Source organism: Salvelinus sp. IW2-2015, linkage group LG8, assembly GCF_002910315.2.
Source record: "Salvelinus sp. IW2-2015 linkage group LG8, ASM291031v2, whole genome shotgun sequence".
Lineage (NCBI taxonomy): Eukaryota > Metazoa > Chordata > Actinopteri > Salmoniformes > Salmonidae > Salvelinus > Salvelinus sp. IW2-2015.
Window position 1 is genome coordinate 15117514 of NC_036848.1, and position 14209 is coordinate 15131722.

At 45.2% G+C, this 14209-nt stretch overlaps 1 protein-coding gene across 1 annotated transcript; it reads right to left on the reverse strand.

Moving 5' to 3' along the window:
* Positions 1–698: 698 nt before the first annotated feature.
* LOC111967514 (calcium-binding protein 2-like) lies at positions 699–13884 on the reverse strand. The gene is made up of 7 exons (XM_023992586.2): positions 13759–13884; positions 12906–13211; positions 2602–2632; positions 2344–2478; positions 1785–1894; positions 1454–1601; positions 699–960 (listed from the first exon to the last, which is right to left on the reverse strand). The coding sequence occupies exons 1-7, from the start codon at positions 13843–13845 to the stop codon at positions 935–937; spliced, it is 843 nt and encodes a 280-aa protein (XP_023848354.1). The 5' UTR covers positions 13846–13884; the 3' UTR covers positions 699–934.
* Between the last annotated feature and the right edge of the window lie 325 nt (positions 13885–14209).

The following is a 14209-nucleotide window of genomic DNA, read 5'->3' on the forward strand; positions in this document are numbered from 1 at the left end:
ACACACACACACAAATCAGAGCCACATCATATTTAGCTTACGTTGATTGGACTAAATTGTTTTGGTATCTTTTAGTTGTCACTGTATTAGACTAAGCAGAGGTGATTTGATGATGTTGAAATGTTGAAGTTAAATGGTGCTGGAATAGTGGAGGCAGCTCCTGTTTTCTTTTCAACTTGCAGTAACTCTCTGTGGTTCTAAATCAGTGGTTGTTTAGCAGTCCGAAAATGTCGGAAACATTAATTTGCTTAACCATGGTGTAGGTAATGTAACTGTTTGTTACATGCAAAATGCTTTGTGGACTTCACTGGCCTTAGGCCTATATTGTCTCGGACTTAGGCCTATATTGTCTCGGACTTAGGCCTATATATCATGGTGGGAAGCCATATAACTAACAGGTTATAGAGCAACCAACGCAATTATCACAACACATAGGTTGTAATATGGCTTTTTTCCCCCTGGCTTGGCTTCCCCGGTGATTTTACCCACGCACCACTACCGAGTGGATAGTGCTAAAACAATTACGTAATATCTGAATCCTGTTCCCTTTACGCACGTTTGTCACATCTTGAGTTATAAGATTTGTAGAACTACCTTAGTTCACTCAATTTACTGTAAGTGCTGCTTAACAAAAATAACGTTGTAAGTGCTGCTTAACAAAAATAACGTTGTAAGTGCTGCTTAACAAAAATTACGTTGTAAGTGCTGCTTAACAAAAATAACGTAAGTGCTGCTTAACAAAATGAACGTTATAAGTGCTGCTTAACAAAAATAACTTTCTAAGTGCTGCTTAACAAAATGAACGTTATAAGTGTTGCTTAACAAAAATAACGTTATAAAATCGATGCTCAGTCATTAGCATGGTGCAAGAATGTTCAYTACAAATGTAGTGGTCCCKTTTCCAGTTGTTACACAACGACTCCATCTGTTTATCTCAGCGTGACATCATTCGAACAAATTCTGTGAAAAGAGAGAGAAAGTGACAGAAAGAGGAAAAAGTATTATCCTATACACAAACCAACAAAAAAGCTGAAGCCACTGTTTCTGACAAACATAAATCAGTACTGAAACTTCACGCACGCACGCACACGCACACATACACACACACACACATTATGTTATTTTATCCTTGTGGGGACCTAAAATTAATTTCCATTTCCCTAACTCTAAACCTAATCCTGGCCTTAATCCTGGCCCTAACCCTCACCCTAACCTTAACYCTAATCCAAACACAAACCTAACCCCTAAACAGTTACCCTAACCCTAATTYTAATCCTAACTCTAATTGTAACCCTAACCCTAAACCTAACCCCTACATTTAAAATAGGTTTTGTCCTCATGGGGAAGTGGGAAATGTCCCCACGAGGGAGAATTTTCCTTGTTTTACTATCCTTGTGGGAAAATATGGGGATTTTAGGTCTCCACAASGATAGAAGAATCAACCCACACACACCTTCAAAGTTGACCCGTCCATCCCCGTTGAGGTCCACGTCCCGGAGGATCTCATCAATCTCTCTGTTTGTCAGCTGTTCTCCCATCAGTTTCTTCATGGCCTCCCTAAGCTCCATTATACTGATCTGACCATCACCGTTAGTATCGAACTGAGAGAGGGAAAGAGACAGAAAGAGACAGAGAAAGAGCGACAGAGACAAAGACAAAGAGAGAGAGACAGAGAGAGAGAGACAGAGAGAGGAGAGAGGATATAGTGACAGTTACTCACATTGAGAGAGAGCGACCATTTATGTCAGCTGTGAGCCCACACAATCTGAGAGAGAAACACTGACCTCCTTGAATGCGTCTCTCARTTCTTTCACTCCGATCATATCTGCTGTCTCTGCCAGCATCTTTGGGCCCATCAGCTCCACAAAGTCCTCAAAGTCTAGTTTGCCCCCACCTACAGACCAGAAAAAACATATATATATATATTTAATWTTTTATTTATTAAACCTTTAWTTAACTAGGCAAGTCAGTTAAAAACTAATTCTTATTTACAATGACGGCCTACCCCGGCCAAACCTGGACGACGCTTGGCCAATTGTGYGCCGCCCTATGGGACTCCCAATCACAGCCGGATGTGATACAGCCTGGATTCGAACCAGGTACAGTAGTGACGCCTCTTGCACTGAGATGCAGTGCCTTAGACCGCTGCGCCACCCGGGAKCCCTCAGGAACACGACTACTATTACTCACAGTTACAATATGGATACGGCTAATGTCTTTCTCTACTGACTCCGTGCTTCCTGGGTCCCTCAATCGTTGTAATAACACCACTCTAGAGTTTCAGATATTCTATGATTCTGTGGCGTTTCCCCCGTCTCATGTTGATGATGACGTCAGACTCACAGATGGACTGGCCCAGCTCGATGAGCTCCATCTCTGTGGGCATGTAGCCCATGGTCCTCATGCACTCTCCCAGGTCCTTGTAGCTGATGTAGCCATTCTTCTTCTTATCAAACTCCAGAAACGCCTCGCGGAGCTCTGCGTGGCAACACACAGGCACAGACATACAAGCGCACGCACAGGGTAAGAATTGGATCATCTACACTGAAACACGTGTAATGGTCTGATTATGACTATGTCAGATAGAGGGGTGTCATCTACCTTCAATCTCCTCAGGTCGTAGGTCCCTGTCCTGTCGGAGGTAGCAGAGGGACACACATAAGCAGACTGGTAGTTGCACATGAACACACACACACACACACACTTGTTTTGTTATCCTTGTGGGGACCAAACAAAGTGTTCCCATTCAAAATGCTATTTTCCTTAACCTAACCCTAAACTTAACCCCAAAACCCTAACCGTAACTCCTAACCCTAAACGTAACCCTAATTCTAATCTTTATTGTAACTCTAACCCTAAACTTAACCCCTCAGCCTAAAATAGCCTTTTTCCTTGTGAGGAGGTGAAATCCCACCACCTGTCTGAATTTTCCTGCTCCCCACAAGAATAGTAAAACCAAAAACACGTACGTACGCACACACACACACACACACACCACACACTCACACATGTACATCACAAACACACAAGACTTATGACAATAACACAATCTGTTTACACACGTGCCCACGATCAGACAAACGTACGCCGCATGCCTTTATGTTGACACAAACACCGCAGTCAAACGCACAGATGAAAATCTAAAGATCGACAAACACAAATGTCCAACCACTGATATTCTGAAATGCACAATGAACTTCAATCACAAAGACCATGGGAGAGAATTCGCCAAAGATAGAAGGAGGATGAGAGGAAAGCAGACAGAAGGTCTGCCGTTTGGTTTTCCTTGATGAAAGAGAAGACTTTTTAAGGCATGTGATTTGTAGCGGGCCAGTAGACACACATGATTAGAAAGAGTAAACCAGGATGCTCTGCAAAGTCAGACTAAATACTATATCTATCTCGTACATTACGTCTAAAGGATGGAATATATCTGAATCTAAATATATACAGATGACATTGTAGGAGACATTTTTTGTATTATGGAACTGGTCAAATACTTTTACGTCAACGTAAATCACCATAGGGAGGGTTGCCCCTGGCAACAGCTGGAGATTAGGAGATTTGGGAGGTTTAGTATGAGTGAGACCCTTGTACACATAATGTGCATTGTCGGCGCAACCACACACACACTGTAGGTCATGCCTGTTCCGGTGTGGTGGGTTGTAATGTTGAGTGCTTTGATGGCAGAGAAATATAGGAAGAGAAAATCCCTGTAGATCTATTTTTCTTTATAGTCTTTACTACAGATGTTCTTCGTGGAATCTCCCTGTATATGATCTACTCTGAGTGGACAAAACATTAGGAACACCAGCTCTTTCCATGAATCAATGTGAAAGCTATGATCCCTTATTGATGTCACTTGTTAAATCCACTTCAATCAGTGTAGATGAAGGGGAGGAGTCAGGGTAAATAATGATTTTTAAGCCTTGAGACAAGTGAGACATGGATTATGTATGTGTGCCATTCAGAGGGTGAATGGGCAACACAAAAGATGTAAGTGCCTTTGAACAGGGTAGGGTAATATGTGCCGGGCTCAACGGTTGAGTGTGTCAACAACTGCAATGCTGCTGGGTTTTTCACGCTCAGCAGTTTACCATGTATATCAAAAATGGTCCACCACTCAAAGGACATCCAGCCAACTTGACACAACTGTGGSAAGCATTGGAGTCAACACGAGCCAGCATCCCTGTGGAACGCTTTCAACACCTTGTAGAGTCCATTCCCCGACGAATTGAATCTGTTCTGAGGGCAAAAGGGGGTACAATTCAATATTAGGAAGGTGTTCCTAATGCTTTGTACACTCGGTGTACACAGTGCGCCAACCACATCAAGGTTTGGTTCGCCTCCTCTCAGACTATTTTACACGATATCATTTATATAGCAAGTTTGATTGGTTGTCCCATGATGGCTATGAAAGTGAAATGACAACTTAATTGTGGAGAGACTATCACGTGGTGAAAATGAAGTGACATAACGATGATGATGATGATGTGTGTGTGTTAGTGGCGTTGTGTGCGTGAATGATTTAGTATGCATTTGTAAGTGTGTATGTGTGCGTGTGATGAGTGTGTCTGTGTTCACTAGTGCGTGTACGTACGATCTGGCTGCTTGCAAAGCCCTGTTTGAGGAAGATGCAGGCAGGGCCCACGATGCTGTGTAACACGGTGCAGTTCTGGACCAGTGCAGAGAGGGGCGCCTTAAACTCCTTGTCCTCGCCCGATTCCTCCTCGCCCTCCGACCGTGGCCCCTCCTGGCCCCCTGTTCCCCGCTTGTTCCCCCGGGGCTCGACGGCCCCCTTAGAACCAGAATCATGCAGAACTAGTGAACCCAACAGTCGTTGGTTTCACACTCTGTTTCACTCGCTGTCTGCTGGGGTCTGACAGCCAGCTGTCCACAGCACTAGTCCTCAGGGAGATCAGATGTTGCAACAGCACACAGTACAGGAAAGGATTGGCAATCTCTTCTCTTTTAGGAAGTTTAACTCTGCCTGTCTACATGGTAAACCGTATCAGCCAGTGGCTCATCAGCCTAATAAGTAAAACTCTCTGTCTGTTTACATGGCGGTATGTGTATTGGTTATAAGAAGCCATGCTTCCCCTCTCTCTCTCTCTCTGTCCCGGTCCCTGTCTCTCTTCCTCTCTCKCTCGCTCTGTTTTTCRAGGCTCAGTCTTGGCTCAGTGTTGGATTGGGGTGTTCATTCTGCTAAGTGTTCAGGCCACAGACACTCAGCTCACCTCGGGGACTTAGCACAATGTTACATAACACACTTACAGAGTACGTCTAGTCAATAATGACTCTACACGTAACTTGAGTATTAAGTTGATAAAACCAGATACCATTGATCTGGTTCCCGGGGCCTGCCCTTTCAGAAAACACAAGTATAAAGAACTCCTCCTTCTTGGAGATAATCAAAGGAAGGTCTCCATTGTACAATACCGCAGATGCAGAAACATTATGCAGATAGGTGAAAAAGAAGCATCATAGATTGTCTCTGCTGGAGTTGTTCAGAAGAATTACGTTCGATTGTTTCARATCAATGTTGTGACAATCCTTTAGATCAATAGCAAAGTTGTTTAGAAACACACAGGACCTGCTCTAAATTGAGAGCAAATACAGAGCAACTACATTTGGTCAATATCTTCATGATACTTCATGCATTAACACATAGGCAAGGAAATAGCAAGCAAGCGAGCAAAAACTTCTCTCGTCCCAATATCTTTGGAAAAGCAAAAGCAAATGGAACTGCTCTTACCTTTTTCATTTTGTTTTTCATGGATGGCTTGGTACAATTCCCCATCCCCTATCCTCGAAGTGAAGTAACACTCTATCCTCCCTCTCTCGTCCCTCCCTCTCGCTTATATTTTTCTTCTTACTCTATTTTCTGTCTTTCTCTCTCGCTCCACCCCTGTCGGTGGAGTTTTAAAGGTCCCACCCAACGTTGGAGTTCTGAGGTGGGGTCCAGGACATCCTATCACCCATCGTGGTCTGAAGAGTGATGTTCATATCAGAGATGAAACTCCTGATGTTTTTTTTTTTATTACTAGGGTTGCCTATAAACAAACATAAACCTAGCCCACTTCTATGTCTGGACAGAAAAGAGCTGCATGACATTTTGTCCATGTGTGCATTACTCTGTCTCTCTCTCTCTCCTACCCTCAATTTTACCCCGTCTTTTAATCCCTTATCTCTCTCTCTCTCTCTCTCTCTCTCTCTCTCCCCTCTCTCTCTCTCTTCCCTCTCTCTCTCCCCCTCTGTCTCTCCCCCTCTGTCTCTCCCCCTATCTTTCCCCCTCTCGCTCTCCCTGGAGCAAGGCTTGTTATACCATAGAAATGACTACATATACGTAGGGTGATGAGAGGCAGACGGAGAGAGAGAGGGAGAGAGAGAGAATTAGAGGAGGCAAACGCAAGGGATTTAATCCCTTTCCCTGCATTTCAGATTAAAGGGAGCGATGGAGGGGTAAGAAGAGAAACGGATAGAGTAAGGAGATTGAGGGGAAGAAGAAATTGAGTCCAGGGTGGAGACAGGGGTGATGCAAGATGAAAAGAGATGGTGAGAAGGTAAAGTGGAGGAGTGATGGAGAGACAAGGACGGACATTTCCCCGAGTGACAAGGAAAGAGGAAATGAAACTGGTCAAGGGATGAAAAGCAATGAGAAAGCCAAAAGAGAACAAAACAGAGAGAAAGCAAAAGAAAGAGAAAATGAACGAGGAAGAAAAGAGCCAAGAGTGAAACAGATGCTCAAACAGCCTGGAAGCTGCGGTCGTGGGCTACCATTGGATGTGTGTGTGCGTGTGTTAGAATTACACACACACCTTTAACTGCATGTGTGTTTGTGTGTGTGTGTGTTAACCGTATCCAAACTAAATACATGCATCACAGTAGACTGTTCTGATTGGTCTGTTTCAGCATTGATAAAGGCTTCAGAGGCTATCATAGGATGTCAAATGTAGTATTCTCTCTGATTGGTGCACGATAACAACATTACAGAGGCTCTAATGCTCTAAAACATGGACACCAGCCATAATATCAGACACTCCAGGACAAGACCTCAACTGGGTTTCTGTGCCACAACACTGACTCACATGACTAAATACATACTATGACAAGTGATGGGAATGACATGCTGTATAAGGAGCGAGGAGCGAGATGTTAACATACTATAGCTTGACTTTGTACATCTTAAAACAAATGCATACCGTTCTATGCCATTGTCCTTCTGATGAACCTCAGGTTTTGGGTAGAAGGCTAAGGCAAAGGTCAGATTTGKGTTTCACCCCCATATGGATAAGCTTAGGACTGGCAAAAGTTAAGCCAGATCTATGCCCATTGGTGCTTAGCGGGACCCAACCACTATCCAGAGAGTTCCATACCCTCAGAGGTCAGGGCAGAGGTCAACAGAGGGGTGAACTCTAGGATAGGCCTGTTCCTCCAGCTGGGACTTGGTATGACGCACAGCTGTGAACTAACTACTTTGGCAACTTCCAGGCTATTTGGTAATGTGTGTATGTGCATGTGTTTTACAACAGTGGGATATACATTATGTGACATTCCGTGAACACTCGAAGGCGAGGATTATCCGATTGTAACTTGGCTTCAAATTCTGCCAAATATTCATTCAATATTTGGTTATACAGTACTGTAGATTGGTAATGTTCCTTTCCACTCCCTATGACCCTCTCCCTCTCTCTCTCTCGCTCTCTCTTCCACGGCCACACAAACCCGGAGGTATGGTGATAGTAGTAGATAAGAAGTCAGAGTGCTAAGATTGACTGGGTGACAGATGTCTGTTACGAGATCAACTGACCACTGTGCCTCTTTTGGGGACAGATTTGGGCTTAGACCAAATGAACATTTTGGATAAATCCTCAGCAAGTACTAGTGTCTAACTCTAACAAGTATAGGCTTCGTATCGAAGTATTGCTTTTTTTTGTTTTTGCGCTGACACACTCACTCTAATTACAATTAAATGTACCAATCAATTACATGCATCAATCAATCACATTTATTTCTACGTGAGCAGTGATAGGGTGCCTAGTCAGGGGCATATTGAGGTCAGTTCTATGCTGCAGTGTCAGTTTATTACCACTAGAGAGCAGCTTCTGTCCAAAATATTGTACAGTACTTATCCCTTAAGTATTTTGCAGAATTTAAAGCCAAATTAAAGCTGGTAATCCCCTCATCTTTAAGTGTTCATGGAATATATCCTGCTAAGAATGCTATTTATATACCACACACACACACACACACACACACACACACACACACACACACACACACACACACACACACACACACACACACACACACACACATCAAAGATTATGCCAATATGGTGCTTCATTCAAACTCTTAGCCGGCCTAGTTAGTAAACAGCATTTGGTCCCAGTTCAAGTGATGAGTCTCTCTCATTGGACAGAGACCAGTGGTTGCAGAAGGACCAGTAACTGCATCTATCTCCTAGACATGATAGAGTTATTGCCTAAGAGGTTGGGTCTAGTACTGAGGGTTAATCAGGACCCAGGGCTAAACCCCAGGATTACTGTTATTCATTATTCACTGTGTATCATTCCTCGTGTCACTATTTCCATTATATTTTTTATATTTCACTCTGCATTGTTGGGAAAGAACCTGTAAGTAACCATTTCACTGTTAGTCTACACCTGTTGTTTACAACGTGACAAATCAAATTGGATTTGGGGACTAGTCACTGATACAACCAATGCCCAAGATTGATTATCTATCTAATTGTTATTTAAGTATTGATAGTGTCAATTAATCATGTGACTGTTGGGGTTTCTGGTTCTGTGTGTTCTCAACATGATCTGATCTCTATCAGGTATCTCACTCACACACACGCACACACACACACACACACACACACACACACACACACACACATATTGTGACAGACTCAGGTAGACATGCGTCATGCAACATTACTCTAATCCTTGACTGGAAGTAAGACTCTGGTCACTATGGCGATATGCGTGTAGGTAATTATGTTGCGCTATTGTGTTCTGATCAGGTCTTAGATACTGACACTAGTATCCAGTAACTCAACCTGTCTATCAGAAACGAAGAAAGAGAAAGAGTGGAAAAGTGAGGAAGGAGAGGGAGTGAAAGACAGAGGGAGGATGGAGAGGAAGTGAAAGACTGAGAGGGAGGATGGAGAGGGAGTGAATGACAGAGGGAGGATGGAGAGGATGTGAAAGACAGAGGGAGGATGGAGAGGGAGTGAAAGACAGAGGAAGCGATGGAGAGGGAGTGAAAGACGGAGAGGGAGGAAGGAGAGGGAGTGGAAGACGGAGAGGGAGGAAGGAGAGGGAGTGGAAGACGGAGAGGGAGGATGGAGAGGGAGTGAAAGATGAAGAGGGAGGATGGAGAGGGAGTGAAAGACAAAGAGGGAGGATGGAGAGGGAGTGAAAGACGAAGAGGAGGATGGGGGGGTGTGAAAGATGAAGAGGGAGGATGGAGAGGAAGTGAAAGATGAAGAGGGAGGATGGAGAGGAAGTGAAAGACACAGTGAGGAGGATGGAGAGGGGGTGAAAGACGAAGAGGGAGGATGTTGAGGGTGTGAAAGATGAAGAGAGAGGATGGAGAGGGAGTGAAGACGAAGAGGGAGGATGGAGAGAGGTGTGAAAGATGAAGAGGGAGGATGGAGAGGGAGTGAAAGACAGCGGAGGATGGAGAGGGAGTGAAAGACAGAGAGGGAGGATGGAGAGGGAGTGAAAGACTGAGAGGAGGATAGAGAGGGAGTGAAAGACTGAGAGGGAGGATGAGAGGAGTGAAAGATGGAGAGGGGGTGGAAGGGGTGAAAGACGGAGAGGGAGGAAGATGTGAGAGAGGGAGGATGGAGAGGGAGCTGAAAGAGACGGAGAGAGGGAGTGAAAAGATGGAGAGGAGGATGGAGAGGGAGTGAAAGACAGAGAGGAGGGGATGGAGGAGAGGGAGTGAAGACGGAGAGAGGAGGATGGAGAGGGAGTGAAAGATGGAGAGGGGGATGGAGAGGGAGTGAAATGACGAAGAAGGAGGATGAGAAGGGAGTGAAAGACAGAGGGAGGATGGAGAGGGTGTGAAGACGAAAGAAGGAGGATGGAGAGGGAGTGAAAGATGGAGAGGGGGATGAGAGGTGTGGTATGAAAGAATGGAGAGGGGGATGGAAGATGGGTGTGAAAGCATGGAGAGGGAGGATGGAGAGGGAGTGAGACAAGAGGGAGATGGAGAGGGAGTAGAGGACGACGGCTGAAGACGAGAGAAGGAGTGAAGATTGGAGAGGGGATGGAGAGAGGGAAGCGGAGGGGGGATGGAGAGGAGTGAAAGACGAGCAGGGGGATGGAGACGGGAGTGAAGTACGGAAGAGGGAGGATGGATGAGGGAGGTGCTAAGACGAGAGAGGGAGATGGAGAGGCTCGGTGAAGCACGAAGATGGGAGATGGATGATGGTGTGAAAGACGAAGGGGGAGGATGGAAGAGGGGTGAAACAGACAGGAGTGCGGAAGAGGAGATGGAGAGGGAGTGAAGAGCAGAGAGGGAGAGGGAGTGGAAAGACAAGGAGGAGAGATAGCCGAGGATGAGAGGATGGAAAAGACGAGAGGGGATGTGGAGAGGGAGTGAAAAGACGGGAGAGAAGGGACGGCTGGATGAGAGGAGTAAGGGGATGAAGCCATGAACAGAGGGAGGATGGCGAGAGGAAAGAGAGGGACGTGCAGAGAGTAAAGACAGAGGGAGGATGGGAAGGGAGTGAGACAGAGGGGGAGGATTGGTGAGAGGAGTGAGACAGCAGAGGAGGATGAGAGGGAGTGAAAGAACGGAGAGGAGTGAAAGACAGAGGGAGGATGGAGAGGGAGTATGAAAGACGAGAGAGGGAGGATGGAGAGGGTGTGAAGAGAAAGAGGGAGGATGAGAGGATGGTGTGACAAGCACGAAGAGGGAGGATAGAGAGGAGTGAAAGACGAAAGAGGAGAGGAATGGAGGAGGGACGTGAAAGACGAAGAGGGAGGATTGAGCTGGTGTCGAAAGATGGAGAGGGAGGATGGAGAGGAGATGAAGACAGAGGGAGATGGAGAGGGAGGAATACAGAGGGAGGTCGGATGAGGGTGTAAAGATGGAGAGGGAGTGAAAGACGAAGAGGGAGGATGGAGATGGTGTGAAAGACAAAGAGGGAGGATGGAGATGGTGTGAAAGACAGAGAGGGAGGATGGAGAGGGAGTGAAAGACAGAGAGGGAGGATGGAGAGGGAGTGAAAGACAGAGAGGGAGGATGGAGATGTTGTGAAAGATGAAGAGGGAGGAAGGAGAAAGATACAAAATAAAAGGTACAGTAGAAAGCAGTGGAGGCTGGTGGGAGGAGCTATAGGAGGACAGGCTCATTGTGGCTGTAATGGGATAAATGGAACGGTATCAAACGGAAACCACATGTTTGACTTAATTCCATTTATTCCATTCCAGCCATTACAACGAGCCCGTCCTCCTATAGCTCCTCCCACCAGCCTCCACTGGTAGAAAGATCAAAAAGAGGGAAAACTTGAGAGGATGAGTATGGATATTACTGTATTACTGTGTATCTATTTGAGGGGGAAATATAGACTGTGTGTTTGTATGTGAGCTTGTTTTGTTTATGTAGGTGTGGATGTGGATGTTTATTCAAGCACCAATCTGTTCTCACATGTTCTCAATTCTTAGTGTGCTGTCGGTAAATGGATGACAAATGGATTATATGAGGGGCAGGGGGGTGTCCAGCATACTGGACATTTATAGATTTTGTCCGTTTGAGCACCACATGAGCCTCTCCTCTCCTCTCCTCTCCTCTCCTCTCCTCTCCTCCACCCTTTGGCTTCTCTCCCTCTCTCAAACTCTCACCATATTGCTTCACTGCCACAACCAATGACCTCTTTACCATTTTCCATTTCCATTGATTTCGTAGCTCTCTTTATCTTTCCTAGGTCTCTTTATCTTTCCTAGGTCTCTTTATCTTTCCTAGGTCTCTTTATCTTCCCTAGCTCTCTTTATCTTTCCAACAGAATCAATCTCTTTTCTCCAACAAAATCAATGAGTTGACCTATCATGGTGTATGAGTCTTTACTATTAGGTGTGAGTCATCCTCTTTGATGTTTCAGACTACAGGAAGTCTGCAGTAACTCAGTGAGTCAGAACCAGTGCCGAGTAGAGAGCAGGCCAGGCAGGGAAGGGCAGGAAGGGCAGGGCAGGCAGGGCTGGGCAGGGAGGAAGAACTGGACCCCTGAGGGCAAACCTACGGTTCTCCTTCCCCCAAGTCTCTGAAGCCATGGGCAGATGTTGTGATGTTGTGTTGTATAGTGTGTCGTGTCATGCTTTTATCGTGTGGGTGGGTGGTGCTAGCCGCTGATACAATGGGTGGGAATGAGAACTGTTTGGTGTTCATAAGTCCTGGGGCGTAACATGATATCTGTTACGGATTACACTTTCGTAATGTAGCGGATGGCAACGAAGGAGCTTAAATCCTCATGCTGCTACCACATGAACCCTGAACACATAGGGACACACAACTCTGTTAGCATTAAGGCTAACATTAGATCAAGGTCCAGTCTGACTATTAGCATGAGCGCTAAACAAAATACACACTATAAACTGTCCAGTTAGCATGGCTTAGGTCAGAAAATACCATGGGACATAGGATATAGCATAAGCAGCTACCGTAGAGTATTGGGACAGTGTCAGCGTTTACATTTGAAGCAGGGGGGCTTAGAATTTCAATTGGGACCTGGGTAGATTTCAATCATGCCTTGATGGATGGGCATGGATGGACACACACACACACACACACACACACACACACACACACACACACATCTCAGCGGACACAGATACTGCACCACACACGGCTAAAGCAAGGCTCTATCCCACGGTCATCCTGGTTCTTACCGGTCCGAAAGCTGGGTCCATTATAGGCAGCAGGTCTATCGGCTCCTTCTCTTGCTGCTTCTGACCACCCGACCTCATCATATCTGCCACCTTGTCCTCCACATCCTGATCCTCCTCTTCGTCCCCTGTACCCCTCTCTTTGTCTCTCGCTGTCACGGGGAAGGGGGTGGAGTTCTGTCTGTACCTCATACCATGGGGGGGCTTGACTCCAGTCGCTGAGACCTCAGAGACTCCACTCTGCTCACTGGACCGCCTCCTCTGCTTAATCTGCTGTTTCTGAACCTTCTTACTGATCGCTGCTTTTACCTGTGTGGGGAAAGTACAGGGTGAAAGATTCTTTAGAGCCACATTGATACTGATAGTCAGGAGCGGAGTCAAATTCCATACTAAAGTTTCATAAAAACTATTAAACTGATAAGATGTTATTTCATATTGAATAATGAAGAGTGATGGAATAATGAAAACATTCGTGTTTGAGGTTAAATTCACGGGTTAAATACTCCCCAAAATTATTTCATCCCATAACCTTTGACGAAACCCTTAAGATTTCCTGGTTTCATATACCTGAAACAAAGTCCCTACCCCCGCCTCATTATATATCAGTCCTCCCATCTTCTTACCCTCAACTCCCCCTAATACACAGCAGTGAGCCCCTCACACACACACACAAACAGACATATAGGCACATAATATAATCAGAAAAACAAAAAGACGCTAAAACATCTAAGTTTGTTTATTAGAGGTAGAGAGAAATGACACAGCATAATTAATATATCAGCCACATTCTAAAAACATTGTGTAATTAACTGTAAATGAAGCATTCACAAAAACAAACACACACACACACACACACCTGTTTTGCAGTTTTCTCCTGCGGCGTGCTCATCCCTTCTGTAACGCCTCCTCCGGCGGAAGAATCCTTCTGAATGATCATGAACATCTCGGTGTCGTTTGCTTACGCGCTCACTATCTTGCTCCCCCTCCCTCCCTCCCTCTATTTATCTATCTATCTATCTATCTATCTATCTATCTATCTCCCTCCCTCCCTCCCTCTCCTCTCTAGTTTTCCTAGTGGATTTATTTTAGAGATACCTCAAACTGACTTGATTAGTTCTATATTTACTAGTTCTAATTCCTGCCTTGACTTGCTTTCTTATCCGTCCAATGCTATAGACCTCTCTGCAAAGTTTAAAATCAGAAAAAAATTGCTTACTCTTTCTAAATAGAATCGCCCACCGTTTTTTACTTCCTCGATTTCCCTCCCCTATTCTCTTCCCCTTTTCCCCCGCTCTCCATCTATCCCC